This window comes from Astyanax mexicanus, chromosome 19 (assembly GCF_023375975.1).
Source record: "Astyanax mexicanus isolate ESR-SI-001 chromosome 19, AstMex3_surface, whole genome shotgun sequence".
Taxonomy (NCBI): domain Eukaryota; kingdom Metazoa; phylum Chordata; class Actinopteri; order Characiformes; family Acestrorhamphidae; genus Astyanax; species Astyanax mexicanus.
The window spans coordinates 27646370-27660099 of record NC_064426.1 but is presented as its reverse complement, the minus strand read 5'-3'; the positions used below and the strand labels follow the sequence as shown (position 1 = coordinate 27660099).

Below are 13730 nucleotides of genomic sequence, written 5' to 3'. Positions count from 1 at the left end.
TGATTCAACAAACCATTTATTATTTATTATGATGTGCAACCAAAAAACAATAATGAACAAATTAATCTGCAAGAGCTTTTAGAGGAGTCCAGTCTTTTGAAGGGTCAAGTTTTTAATGAAATAAATAAGTCTATTTTTTTCTACAGAGTGAGTGATGCACTATTTTTAATAAATACTTGAATTTGACATGTCCACACAGCCCTGAAAAAAAAATATTTGAGTCACTTCGGCCTGGTAATGTAAACATAGCCAAAGTGCCTCAAATCCAATTGGGAAGATTGAATTAGACATGTCCAAACAACTCAAATATATATACTTCAGCTTGGTAATGTGAACACAAGCTTTGTTCTCCCCATTTTAATCTCTCAGGGAACATATTTAGCGTAGTGAAGTGATAATAGGTAGCTAGTACAGAGCAGAAATAAACAACAGGCTGAAGCAGTCAGTGGATGTATTGGAGTAGAAACAGTGTGGTAACAACACTAAATAAAGATCTCAAATATCACAGAGCTTTCCTGCCAAGTGAAAGACTGTGGTGGCTGAAATAGCTGCTCCACCAGCAGAAAACAAGGTAAAATTGATTCGTTAAAACAGCTTTTTCACATAAAATCTGTAGAATTTTATAAATTGGTTTATTTGGTTTAAAAAGTGGTTCAGAAATTTTTCTCTGTTCCCAGAATTTACTGTTTCAGGTTAGCACTGGAGCTACATGGCTAATGTAGCTAGTTAGCTATGAATTAGCAAACAAACCAGTAATAGAAACCTATAGCCTCTCTTTAGTGATATTAGCATTATTCAAACTGCATGGCTAAGTCTGGTATATGAGGAATATCAAAATAGACATGTTTGTTAAAATGTTTAGTAAATTCTGTCACTGTATAATTTTATCTGTATTTTTTTGACTATAAATTATGATCATTTAAACATTTAGCGATGCTAAAGCCTGAACTTAGCTTGTGTATTTGTTAATTGAAACAAACTTAAATTTGTGTTGGGGAGCTAAAATTAGCTTTTTATTAACTTTTGTTTCGTTTAATTTTATTTTTTCTTTTCCACCTCAAATGCTGCAGCCTCTGCCTACTGTTGCAATATTTATGGTGGATGAGAAGAGGTGAAAAACTTGCAATAGTCCATAATTTGATTCACCTGTGTATGTAGGTAAAGGGCCAATGAGGTTACCAAACAAAATTTTGTGTTACAATAATTAGTGCTAAAGGTATTAAACCAATTAAATTTGTTTTTTGTATATCCTATAAACTTCATTTCACTTCTCAGATATCACTGTGTTCGTCTGCTATGTGATATATTCAACTGAAATTGCTGATCCAAACAACCATTGATTTATAAAGGAGGTGCCCAAACTTTTTCATACTACTGTATATAGCCCAAAACATAGCCTAAATGTGTGAAGTATGGGGATGCCAGGACCATGATAGCAAACGTGTTCTAAAACCATGTTCATTTCATTAACATGGCACTGCTATCGGTGTTCTCCAGTGGTCAATATGAATTAACTGAATACAGTAGAAACCCATTTAAAGGTGTGGTACAGTGGAGAAAAAAAATTATCAGCAGGAATTTACTGATGCAATTATGTCATCATAAAATCAAAGGAATGTTTCCTGTGTAATCCATATCACAGAGAATTCATGTGGCTTTGTGAGTAAGTGGATGCCCTACCCAGAATTGCCACAATGTTCCTATTCATTGCTGAGTGAGAGTAATTAATCACAATGGAAACAGTAAAGAGATAGAATGGGTAAAGGGGCAAAAACTGAACAGGGCTCAGGCCACTAATTTGCCAAAGAGGTAACATTATTTCAGCAATTAGTGAAGCTTTGCATCTTACCTTCAATACTGTTCAGTTTTCACATGGTTTCTATCAGACATACATCACTTTCGAACATATTAAAAATACAAACTCTGCAGGTCCTGCAAGGTTTTTTGGAACATCATACAGTAAAAATGCTTCTACCAAACACCCACTACACATACAAAATTTAATTCATTACACTCCACAGAAGAAATCTCTCTCTGTCTGGTTTTAATAGCTATGTCTATTTTTTACTGTTCTTTTAGTCTTTGTTCTTTCTTGGCACGAGAGGCCATCACTCTGAAGAAGGCGGCAGGCCAAAGAGTGCGGAGGTAGACAGCAAGAGTGGGCAGAGGTCCAGCCAAAAGAATGTCTTTTTGTCTGTAATGGACAGCTTTTAAAACAGCATGAGCCACCTTTGTTGGATCCCATCCAGTTGCCGTTGTCTTGTCCATCACTTTAAAAGAGCAAAAGGGAACAATAAAGCAAGTGTGTTACAAAGAAATACATCAGCAGGCAATAAAGTCAAGTTGAGAAGCAAAACTACATTGATTTTAAAAGAAAATTCAATGTTTTTCAAGAGACTGACAGTTGTGTAATCATATTTATAATCCAAAAGGATAATGACATGCCAGAATTCAAACACCTGTATCAGTTTAACTGTCCACAAAGTGTCTGCAAATAGACAAGAGACTCTGGAAGACATCACATCCACATTTCCCTTTGTCCTGAGTGTGAATTTGGCTGTTTAAACTGAGGCACGTTGAATGGTGTATATTGTATACATATTGTATTTCAATATGTCATAAGGAAGTTCTAACTTAAAAGTGTCAGATTTGTTTGTTTACTGCCACTTGCTTTTCACACTACCTTACAGATAAAACATCTGTCACATACGACCAAAAAAAAAAGGTTTAGATTTAGTTTTGACTTAAGTAATTACACAAGTGTTAAAAGCTGTAACAGATGTAACTATTATTTAAATGTATATTTGTAAAACTGAAGCTGATCACGTGCAGTTGCATAAACTGTATTTATTAATGTCATTGAACCTGTCATTAACAGAGTATAAGGGCAGTCCCTACAGTACAGTACTGTTAGGAATTGGTTGAGTGCATTCATTTAAGACACTTCTACACTTCTGCAATACACACTCCACTCCAGCCACTAGAGGGGCCTCTGTCTTCCTGAGATATCTATGTTAAGAAGGGGGTGTGCCTTTAAAAGAGGGTCTCTGAATTTTAACAGCTGATGCAGGAGTAAGGCTTGGTGGTATTCAAAGAGTTGGAGCTGAGCCTTGAATTGCTTTCTCAAAAATTGGGAATCGTTTTACTCATTTGTCTTTACTTTTCACATATAGCTCCATCCAGTAAGTTTGGAAGAAGTTGAACCGTTAGGGATGGGGTGGGGTGGTGATCATTCAACACTCTCGTCATTAAATGCAATCAAATTTTTACAGCAATGCTCCAAAATCTACTGTAAAGCTTTTTTTTTTCTGAACAGGGAGAGATGGTGCGCCTTATGTATAAATTCTACATTCAGGCTGTAAGCAGCAGTAAAGCCACTCCGCTGAAGCACAGCTTTGTACAGGAGTTTTAGTAAAGAATCTCCAGCACCGAGGCTGGAGCAGTATCAGCCGCTTACTGCAGAGCTAGTTATTATGCCGTTCAGAGGTGAGTATGTCGGACAGTTGTCCGCATGTTTACCGTGGTAAAACAAGCTACATGGGTAGAACCGCTAGCTGCTAGCACTAACTGCGGCTGGCTAACGCTGATTTTTTATTTAAACCTTTATTTTACCAGGCAAATCATTAAGAACTTCTTTTTTACAATGGCAGCCTGGCAAGAGGCACAGCCTCTTGAAAAACATACAACACACAAACAACACAGCATTAGAGAGAGAAAGAGAGAATGGGGAGGAGAGAAGAGAGAGAAGAGAGAGAAGGAAAACGCTGATAACCAGGGCCGGCCAGGGTTGCTAACCAGGCTAGCGCTCACCCTTGGACAAAATCCTGGAATTCTAAGCTTACTGTAAATAAATAGAAGTGCATTATTCATACAAATAAACAGTTTTTTTATGAGAGAAACCTGTGTAGATTAATATTCAGCACTTTTTTGCCTTTGAAAGAAAATTTAATCCCCTCCCCCTCTTTTGGAAAGATTACATTTTAATACTGTATTTTGTAACCTGTACTGGACTTTTATTGCTACTTGCATCCTGCTTGCATCTCTTCTCTTACCACCATATTTGGACCCATCTCCAGTAACAGCGTTGAGTGACAGGTTGGTTCTAATGTATCCAGGACTGATGACTGACACCTGTAAGCCGAACCTTTCCACCTCTGCTCGAAGGCAGTCAAAATAGGCCTGGGTCGCATGCTTGGACGCAGCATCTGGACACAATACAAAAAGAATTTCCATGGATGCATTATTAACAATTTGTAAGTGACCAAAACATGCCTCAATAGAGCTGCCCTTTCCACGGGCACAGCTAAACTGGTGGCACAGGGTGGCAGCTGCAGGGTGAAATAAGCTGTGCCCTTTTAGCCCTGACTACACAATAATGAGTGTAAAACTTGTACATTTCTTATTTTAACAATTTTTACACAGCAGCATAGCCTAGCATACCCTAACCTTGCCTAGGATAACTTGGCAAAACATAGCTGTTAGGACAAAAATAACAACGTAATTCCTCAGTTTTAACCAAGCATCCAATTAGCTTTACTGACGTCCCTCTGACTTGCCTATAAACTGTACTTCATCCCTTTGGCTAGTTGTAGCTTTTAGATTTTAGCCTTGCTACAATATTCCCCCAAAGTAACTTGCATTTATCTTCAAATGGATTTTGCTATAACAGGTCAAGATTTTTTTGTAACAGTTTTGAGGATTGGAATTTTACAGCCCTATTTCAAGGAAAATCCTGTGTGAAATGGATTTGGGGTGTAGTGAAACATGATAAGTTGAAACTGTTTGTCAAATCGCCCACCTCCATTCTCCACCAGCATTACGAAATGTAGTGCTTTAGCCGATGCTCCAAAAAGGCTTAGAATGCTAGTGATAGAAGCATAGCGTTGCCCAAACCAAACAAAAACCCCACTATTTTTACACCATTAACATTTTCGAAGTAACTCCATACTTCAGTGGTAGAATTCTGGTGGCACGGACACAATTTACAACTAGGTAGTGAGAACTTGGAAAGGGTACAGATATTTTATTTAAAAACACTGTTTATACACACACAGTACCTTGAGATACTTCTTTGGGTGCGATAAAATATCTCTTTAATTTTCAAAGAATTCATTTTGCCTATCCTACTATTCCCCTACCCTACCTATACATTCTTGCTTGTTAGTCGACTTACGGTGACATAATTTTAAAATGGAGCTGTTTAAAGTTTAATATATATATATATATATATATATATATATATATATATATATATATATATATAATATATATATATATAATATAATTTTCATATAAACATGTTGATTAAAGTAATGCCAAATGTGTTTTTTTGCAGACGATTGAGATTTTCAAGGTTGGTCTCTAGTGCAAGTCACTTCTAGTGTAGGGTGATATGACCTAAACATTTTACCTCGATTAAGATTAATGTATGATTCTAAATCAGTCAACTATATTATCTGGCCCACACACAGTAAGCAAAGTATGAACAGGATTAAACAAAAAAGGGCTAAAATAACTTGGTAAGAGTTACAATTAATTTTTGATCACCCTAGTCAGTTTCATGCACCAAACTCTCATCATTCATCCGCACATACAAGCAAATGTGTATGTCTGTGTATACTCACAAGCTGATCTGTAAGGAATGGCAATCTTTCCCTGCACACTGCTGATAGCCACTATGTGTCCACTGCCCCTTCCCACCATAGAGGGAAGAATGGCTAAAAGAAGAAGTGAAAAATCTGTGAGGAATATTTTTCCTGCATGTAAAACCTGCCACAACTTTTTTATTATTATTATACAGTATATCATTACACAGATAGTTGAGCGACAAATTACAGACAACAACCACAGATAATGGTCTACAGGGTGTGATCTGAGTGATCCATCATGAGTCATCCATGTGTTGCATAAACAGTACAGGGCTGAATGCTTAACCCCTACAGTGAGGAGGTCTGGTGGTTGTGTTATGCAGTGTGTGTGTGTGTGGTTGCATGGTTGTGATTTCATGGTTGAGTTCCACTTGTCTCTTAGAAGGAAAAAAAGTCACTGCAAATCAATACATACTGTATTTTTTCTGATTGATCGACTTTATCTTAGTATATACAGCGCTGAAAAAAACATAAGAGACCACTTAAAAATAATGAGTTTCTTTGATTTTTCCAAATTAAAAACCACTGGAATATAATAAAGAGGAGGATGGATGATTACAAGCATCAAACCAAGCTGAACTGCTTGAAACTTTGCACCAGGAGTGGCACAAAGTTATCCAAAAAGCAGTGTGTATGACTGGTGGAGGAGAACATGCCAAGGTGCATGAAAACTGTGATTAAAAACCAGTTATTCTACCAAATATTGATTTCTGAACCCTTAATACTTTATAATATGAACTTGTTTTCTTTGCATTATTTGAGGTCTGAAAGCTCAGCATCTTTTTTTTCTTTTAGCCATTTCTCATTTTCTGCAAATAAATGCTCTAAATGACAATGTTTTTATTTGGAATTTGGGAGAAATGTAGTCTAGTAGTTTTTAGAATAAAACAACAATGTTCATTTTACTCAAACATATACCTATAAATAGCAAAATCTGAGAAACTGATTCAGAAACTGAAGTGGTAGTCCTTGTTTTGTTCCAGAGCTGTATATAATTTCTAAACTGATGGGTGTGATTGGTTCCATCCAAATGGCATAAGGCATTACAGATAAATAAGTATCAAAATTATGTAAAGCATATGCTATGTCTTCCCAGTCACCAGATCTCAACTGTAGGCCACTATTGTCATAAAGACATTAACTGAGGGAATACCTGTTAAGACTATTGTTCCAACCCTCTGGTACTGTTACACTATATGTCCAAAAGTTTGTGGACACTCCTTCTTTTGAATGTATTTTTATTATTCTAAGTTGCTATTGTTGACAATAGAGACAATCACTCCAGTAAACTCTTTAATATCATTGATTTTACAAGAAACAATGAATGTACAAGTGTCCCAAGTGTACTCTTGTCCATATAACGTACCTTGAGTGAGGGCAACAGGGCCAAAATAGTTGGTCTCCATGACATCCCTCTGCACAGAAACATGGGTGTCCAGGATGTTGCCTCGGTAACTAATGCCTGCATTGTTAATGAGGACATCCACATGACCGTGGCATTTCAGAATCTCCACTGCCGCCCGGGCAACTGTGTCCGTGTTTGAGAGGTCAAAGGTGACTGTGCAAGGTGTGTAAGTCTGACCAAAAACATAGAGAGACACTCAGATGAGAGCAATTCAAACAAATGTGATTTTTGAATTGTTATTTATTGTGGCACATCATGTTTAGCAAAAAGATGTGCAAAGCATGCCATCGAAGCAAGATGGGCTACTTTGAAGAATCTAAAACATATTATGGTTTATTAGGGTTCAAGCACCGAAGGTGCGTAGAACCCTATTGTTTTTGCTAAGATTTTTCTTCTTCTTCTTCTTCTTCTTCTTCTTCTTCTTATTATTATTATTCTTTTTCTCCTGTAAAAACAGTTGTGCAGCCTAAACCGTAAGTCATAGAGAAATGAAACTTAGTAGGTAGATGTAGGATCAGTGCATCTCGGTGGACAACAAAAATGGCACCGATTGGTCAAGTGGTGGCGCTATAAACAAGGAAATTCATTTTTCACAATTTTCTCAATAACTCAAAAACCATAAGACCTACATTCAAAATTCTTTTTTTGATGGATTCCTTGGGTCAATACCAACAACTTTCCAATTTGGACCATGCACTTCCGTCTATATAGATTTTGTGCTAATTTGCATAATATGCAAAACCTACTTTTGCAAACTAGTCCTAGGAATTTTGACCAATCCTGGCATGTTTGGTATCAAAACACTCGTGAGAGCATGCGCTTCAATATTCATTAAGAAAAAGTTGAAATATGTAAACAATATGGCCGCCATATGCAAATTAGTCCTTCCGGATATATGCCCCATTCACTTCAAGAGGTAAATTTGGAGCACTGTTTCTCAGCAACCGTGCAACCTAGCAAGTTGAAACTTTGCATGCAGAATCTATCATACAGCCTCTAAAGGATGTTCAAAGGGCAACTTAATCAATCAACATGGCTGAACACCATCAGCCAATCAGCATTCAGCAGACATTTTGGCAGGCTGAATGTTGCCCAATCTGGATGATATTTGGCAGTTATGTTCAGGTGGAGACACTGTAGTGACCTGCAAAGTGCTGAAACAATCCGCCCACTGGGGGGCGCTGTTCCAAAAAAACGAGTATATATCAATCATGCTGTACTATTTTGACATCTAATTGTTTTTGCCATATTTAGTACAGTGGCTCTGACAAATTTCTCAATACAACTATGTTTAAAAAGTGCTTTGTTCATTCATAATTGCTAATTGTTTGAAAATAGCTATATTGAAACTACTCTCTGGATATTTGGCCTATCACCTCCATTTCAGTCTTGCTGCACACTGTAGAGTCTCTAGGTAAATGTTCATTAAAAACATTTGTGAAAATTTCACATACAATACTCTCCAGGCATCAAGCAATCTGTGCGTCCTTGGAATTTCTAACCTAAATTGCTGTAACTCTGCAGTATTTGCTGTAATCTCACAATGTTAAAGACCTCTGTACAATATCACTCTGATGAAGCGCCATTTAATACAGAACTAGATTAAGAATAACTTGACATTACTCAACATTAATAACAGGTGAAAAACTTGATAATTTCTAAATGTGACAGGGCATCTCCAATCATATTAGACCTTCTTACACATCACCATTCAATGCTCCAGTAGGCACCATTGTGCAAGTTGGTGCTTGAACCCGATGATTGCCGCTTGCGGCTATATTTTTATTTTATTTTTTGTTTACTAAATAATTCCATATGTTTTTGTCATAGTTTGGATGACTTTAATATTAATCCACAATGCAGAACTTTTTAAAATTATGAAAAACTACTGAATTTAAGGTGTGTTCAAAATTTTGATTGGAACTGTATATGTGTGTATGTGTATATATGTGTGTGTGTGTGTGTGGGTGGGTGTGTGTACCTTTTTCTGACCATCTGTCACGGTCCTTAACTCCTGAACGACCTCCTGCAGTCTTTTCTGGTCTCGTCCACACAGAATAAGCCTCGCCCCTGCAGCATGGAACACTCGTGCACATTCTGTGGAAACACAAACACGTGAATATGAGTAATTAAACAGCTGAGTAATTTTATTATTACTGTACTAGTAATGCAGTTCTCTGATTTAACTCTTCAAAGCATTAAGAAGCCCCTAGTAAAGATAAAATTGGCATGTTAAAGCAGGAAACGATACAATAACCAGGAACAAAGAAGCACTTCAGGACCTGTGGATTTGACAACAGCAATCATGGTGAACTCTAGTAGTTAAATCAGCAGGTTTTGTTGACATCCCTCTAAAAAGTAAATACTAATGAAGGTCTAGAGCTGTGGTTCTTGAACTTGGTCCTGGAGGTCTACCTGCCTGCCCAGCACATTTCTGTGCTCCATCACTGCTTCATTGCACTTGATTTAATTATTTGGCTCTTTGAGAAGCCCTTTTTGAGTTTAAGTGGGTATGTTAGAGCAAGAAAACACTAAAATAAGCAGGACACAGAGGATCATTAAAAAATAGCCATTAGGATTTTTGTGTAAAATCCTGTAATATACAGTTCTGTATCTCTCAGCTTGTCCAGACATGCATGTGTAAATGATATCCTCTAGTGGGTCAAAGCCCAGAAGCAAGAAATACCAGTTCTCACAGAATGCTGCTTTAATATTAGAGAATTCTGAAACTTACAAGGTAAAATGAACAAATGCATTTGATACTATGATATATATTGTCCATATCTGTTAGAGCTGTAAGTTTGTAAAATGACCCAGACCGTAGTAGGGAATCTGGTGGATATATAAGATGCTCATTACCTTTTCCCAAGCCTGAACTGGCTCCCGTGATGACCACGACTTTATCCTGTAGGATCTGCCTGCCTCTCGCTCTTCTGATCAACTTCAATAAGATCAGTAGCCCAACTGCACCTACAGCCAGCGGCACCACACCAGCTCCTGTTAAGCGTTCCATTCTCCTCTGCACACACACGCGCACACACATATATATAGAGATTATTACTCACCCAACTGTGTTATCTATAACTCCAATGTCCGCATATTAACATAATGCACTCTGACCTTCTTTTACTGCTCTCTTCCTCTTCCCCCGACACACACACAGACGGACACATCAGGCATTGAGTGGAATTTCACAAAGCAGGATTTCACAATTAAGCTGGACAATTTAAGCCAAACACTTGCACTGTCCAATTGGAATCTCCCAGTCCTCTCATCCTACTGGACAGACTAGATTTCCCAGATATCCTGCTAAGTGAATTACATCTTAGGGAGGAGAAGCATTGTCTGAAACAATTTATGTCAAGGAAGCTTCATCGTATATGTTGCAAAGAGAGACTCACGTGGCCTCTTTTCATTAAAATCTAAATAATAAGAAAATAATTCAGTCATTGTGTACAGAGATTACACTATTACATTGTCATAGAAAGATAGATTGTCAGACAGAGCTTCTCACTCACACCACATGTAATATGTAATTTTCCCAGTAAATTAATTCAGAAATTTAGAAAAAAAAGTTTCAAACATGACTGTAGCTTATATTTAAAACTGTAACTTTATTTTAAAGTTAACTTGTTAAGCAGCAGTTAGGTTTCTGAACTTTGGCCCTCCAGGATCTCGTTCACACCCCATAATAAGTCATGGCCACACATTAGAATCTTACGGTGGCCGAGAAAGCCCAACGCAGTGCAAATTGAAAAGCGCTGCAAAAGCACAAAACACATCCATCAAAATTACAACACAGGCGCAGCAAATAGAAAAACGCGCTGCAACTAGAAAAACGCGCTGCAAATAGAACCACAACACAACGGAAGTGAGTCACAACACAACGGAATTTTCCCGGGGGACCTTAAAAGATACTGTACCAGCTAAGCTGCGTCTTCAGTAACGTCTCGGACTTCACTATGTGTACAAAGGACAATAAGTGGCAAACAAGGCGTTTTGTGAAGCAGAACTTTTAATAATATGCACACAACCGTGGTAATCACAGGTAATAAACATAACTTACTTTTCAGAAGCTTGTTTGCCACTTATTGTCCTTTGTACACAGCTGGTACAGCATCTTTTAAGGTCCCCCGGGAAAATTCCGTTGTGTTGTGACTCACTTTCGTTGTGTTGTGGTTCTATTTGCAGCGCGTTTTTCTATTTGCTGCGCCTGTGTTGTAATTTTGATGGATGTGTTTTGTGCTTTTGCAGAGCTTTTCAATTTGCACTGCGCTGGGCTTTCTCGGCCACCGTAGAATCTAGTTTCCAGAACTTAATAAGTTAAGGCCACTCTTTATTTATTTTTTAACATAACGTCACATTAGGGGCTCCGTAAGATCCCATGCATGGTCACTACTCATTAAGGCGTGGGGCCACAGGCCATATAAATAATACTCAACCTAATTATCTAGTTCCATCTTAATAAGTAGTGTCCACCCATTAACTGTTATTAATACTGCTTTACATTTGTTTTATGTCACCACAGGGACTCTGTAGTGCATAGGCTGAACTCTGAGGCGTGACCAGATCCTGTAGCCCAGTTTGAAGGGCGTCAACATCCATTAGAGGCGGTTTTACACACCGAAAAAGTTAGAAAATCTGTCTTCGGAAAGCGCATGTTATTTCCACAGATAAATAGGCTAGCTAACAGCTAGCTACCGTTATATATAACGCTATATCTCTACACAGCAGAGCTGAAGGACTCGAGCGGCGGCTGAAGGTTTCCCGTTAGCTGCGCTGCTAACCGGGTCACCCGCCCGTGAACACAGCGGACAGGAGTATAAACCCGCTACAGCGCTCCAGCCTCAGCTACAGCCCCGCGTATCTGTCTGAACCCGCCCCAGCTTTAACTCTTATTTATTTACTGTAAAATCCGCTAAAGCGGTTACTTACAGGAAACCAGGAGCCATGTGTACAAACACGGAAATGACACGAGCGCGCATGGCCGCTATCAGCCAATCAGAAACCCGGTGGCCGGAAACACTCGGTACATAATAATAATACTAATACTACTACTACTACTACTAATAATAATAATAATAATAGTTAAATAATAATAACAATAGTAAAAATATTGTTAATAATAATTATTAATTATTAAAAAAAACGTAACCATTCAAGATATATTAAATACCATACAAAATAAATGTCATGTATTGTAAATGTATGTGAAAATGTATGTGTAAAATTTTATTATTTTACGAATTGTCTAATAAAAACTTAACAAATATTTTTTACATTTCTACAAATATATTTTTTAAATAACTAGAATTTGGCAAATTCTATATATACTATATATATACTATAATTACTAATAATAATAATTATTACTACTACTAAACCCTCTAAATCCAAGTCTATATTTTAGTTGAAAATATAAATGAATAAATATTATTTCAAAATAATAATATATGTAATAATTACTTGAAAAAAAAATTCTGAAACATATTTTCTGCTTCGTGGTTGAAAATGCATGCAACACAAATACAATCAAATTACTTTAATATTTCAGAGAGCAATATTTTAAACAATTTTGTTTGTATATATTTTCACTGGTAAAAAAAACTGAGCAAATAATTTAAGATTAACGTATTAAATATCATACAATATAAATGTCATGTATTATGTGCACAATGTATTTTTTCTAAATAATTGTTTAAACAGACGTCAAATAGAATTTTTCAAATTACTTTTTAATACTTAAATTATTTTTTAATAACAAAATAAAAATTCTGGCAAGTCATGGATGATTATCCGATTTCCCTCATATTCCTTTTATTCCTGTTTATAAATAAGAGTTAGTCTACAGTTACTGTAGATACGGGAATTGTCAGCATAAACATTGTTGTCTTAACATGTGCATGCCAGAAGGGTTTGGATTTCAAGAGAACAATGCTTCTTTTTCTCTCTGCCTTCTCTTCCTGTAGTTGGTCCAAAAGTCCAAATTATCTAGAAAATTGTTTTGATAAATGATTTAGGCTTTAAGCGGTTAAATAAATACTTATAGTATTACTATAATGAAAATGATAGAATATATGAAAACCTGAACCTGCGGAAATGACTTTCAAGATGAAGACATTAAGAGACACCAAGACTCAAGTTTGTTTAAACTCTTATTTTTTTTTCTTTACATGGTGGAGTAAAACCCCTTTTACAAACACAGGGATCTTTAAAACAGCAAAAAGGAAGGGAGATGCCTTAGAAAAAAAATCACTGTTGCAACATGTAAATTAATAAATAATCCAAATAATTTACAGTATGTTATAGAAAAAGCTCAATGAATACTGTTATCTGTTATGATCTATTTACATCATAAACAAACACTTCACATTCATTCCATCAGAGACAAACAGAGGGACCAAAATATAAATGGAGGTGTGGCAATCCAACAATCCAATTAGCTACTGGCTTCAAACAAAACGACTTAGTGTTGAGGCTACTAACCATTAAAGCACAGGGCCTTCAGTTGCTTTAGAACTATAAGGAGTATTAGGGTAGTATTACATTTACTTAATATTTCTTATTAAATACAAAACAGATGCATTTCGCTTAGTTGTTCTTTAGTGTTGGATAAAATTCCAATTATTTATTGTATTTCTCATTATAAATAAATAAAAAAACAACAACCTTCTTGC

General features: G+C 36.5%; 1 protein-coding gene across 3 annotated transcripts; it reads right to left on the bottom strand.

The window, feature by feature from the left end:
* dhrs7b (dehydrogenase/reductase (SDR family) member 7B) lies at window positions 1-12066 on the bottom strand. 3 transcript variants are annotated; one of them, XM_022672197.2, is made up of 7 exons: window positions 11989-12066; window positions 9913-10072; window positions 9035-9150; window positions 7015-7225; window positions 5625-5717; window positions 4053-4205; window positions 1-2270 (listed from the first exon to the last, which is right to left on the bottom strand). In XM_022672197.2, the coding sequence occupies exons 2-7, from the start codon at window positions 10064-10066 to the stop codon at window positions 2065-2067; spliced, it is 933 nt and encodes a 310-aa protein (XP_022527918.1). In that variant the 5' UTR covers window positions 10067-10072; window positions 11989-12066; the 3' UTR covers window positions 1-2064. The 3 variants fall into 3 exon arrangements, with proteins under 3 accessions (XP_022527918.1, XP_049323687.1, XP_022527920.1); XM_049467730.1 differs by lacking the exon at window positions 11989-12066 and adding an exon at window positions 11120-11138; XM_022672199.2 differs by lacking the exon at window positions 11989-12066 and adding an exon at window positions 10174-11090.
* Window positions 12067-13730: the final 1664 nt, after the last annotated feature.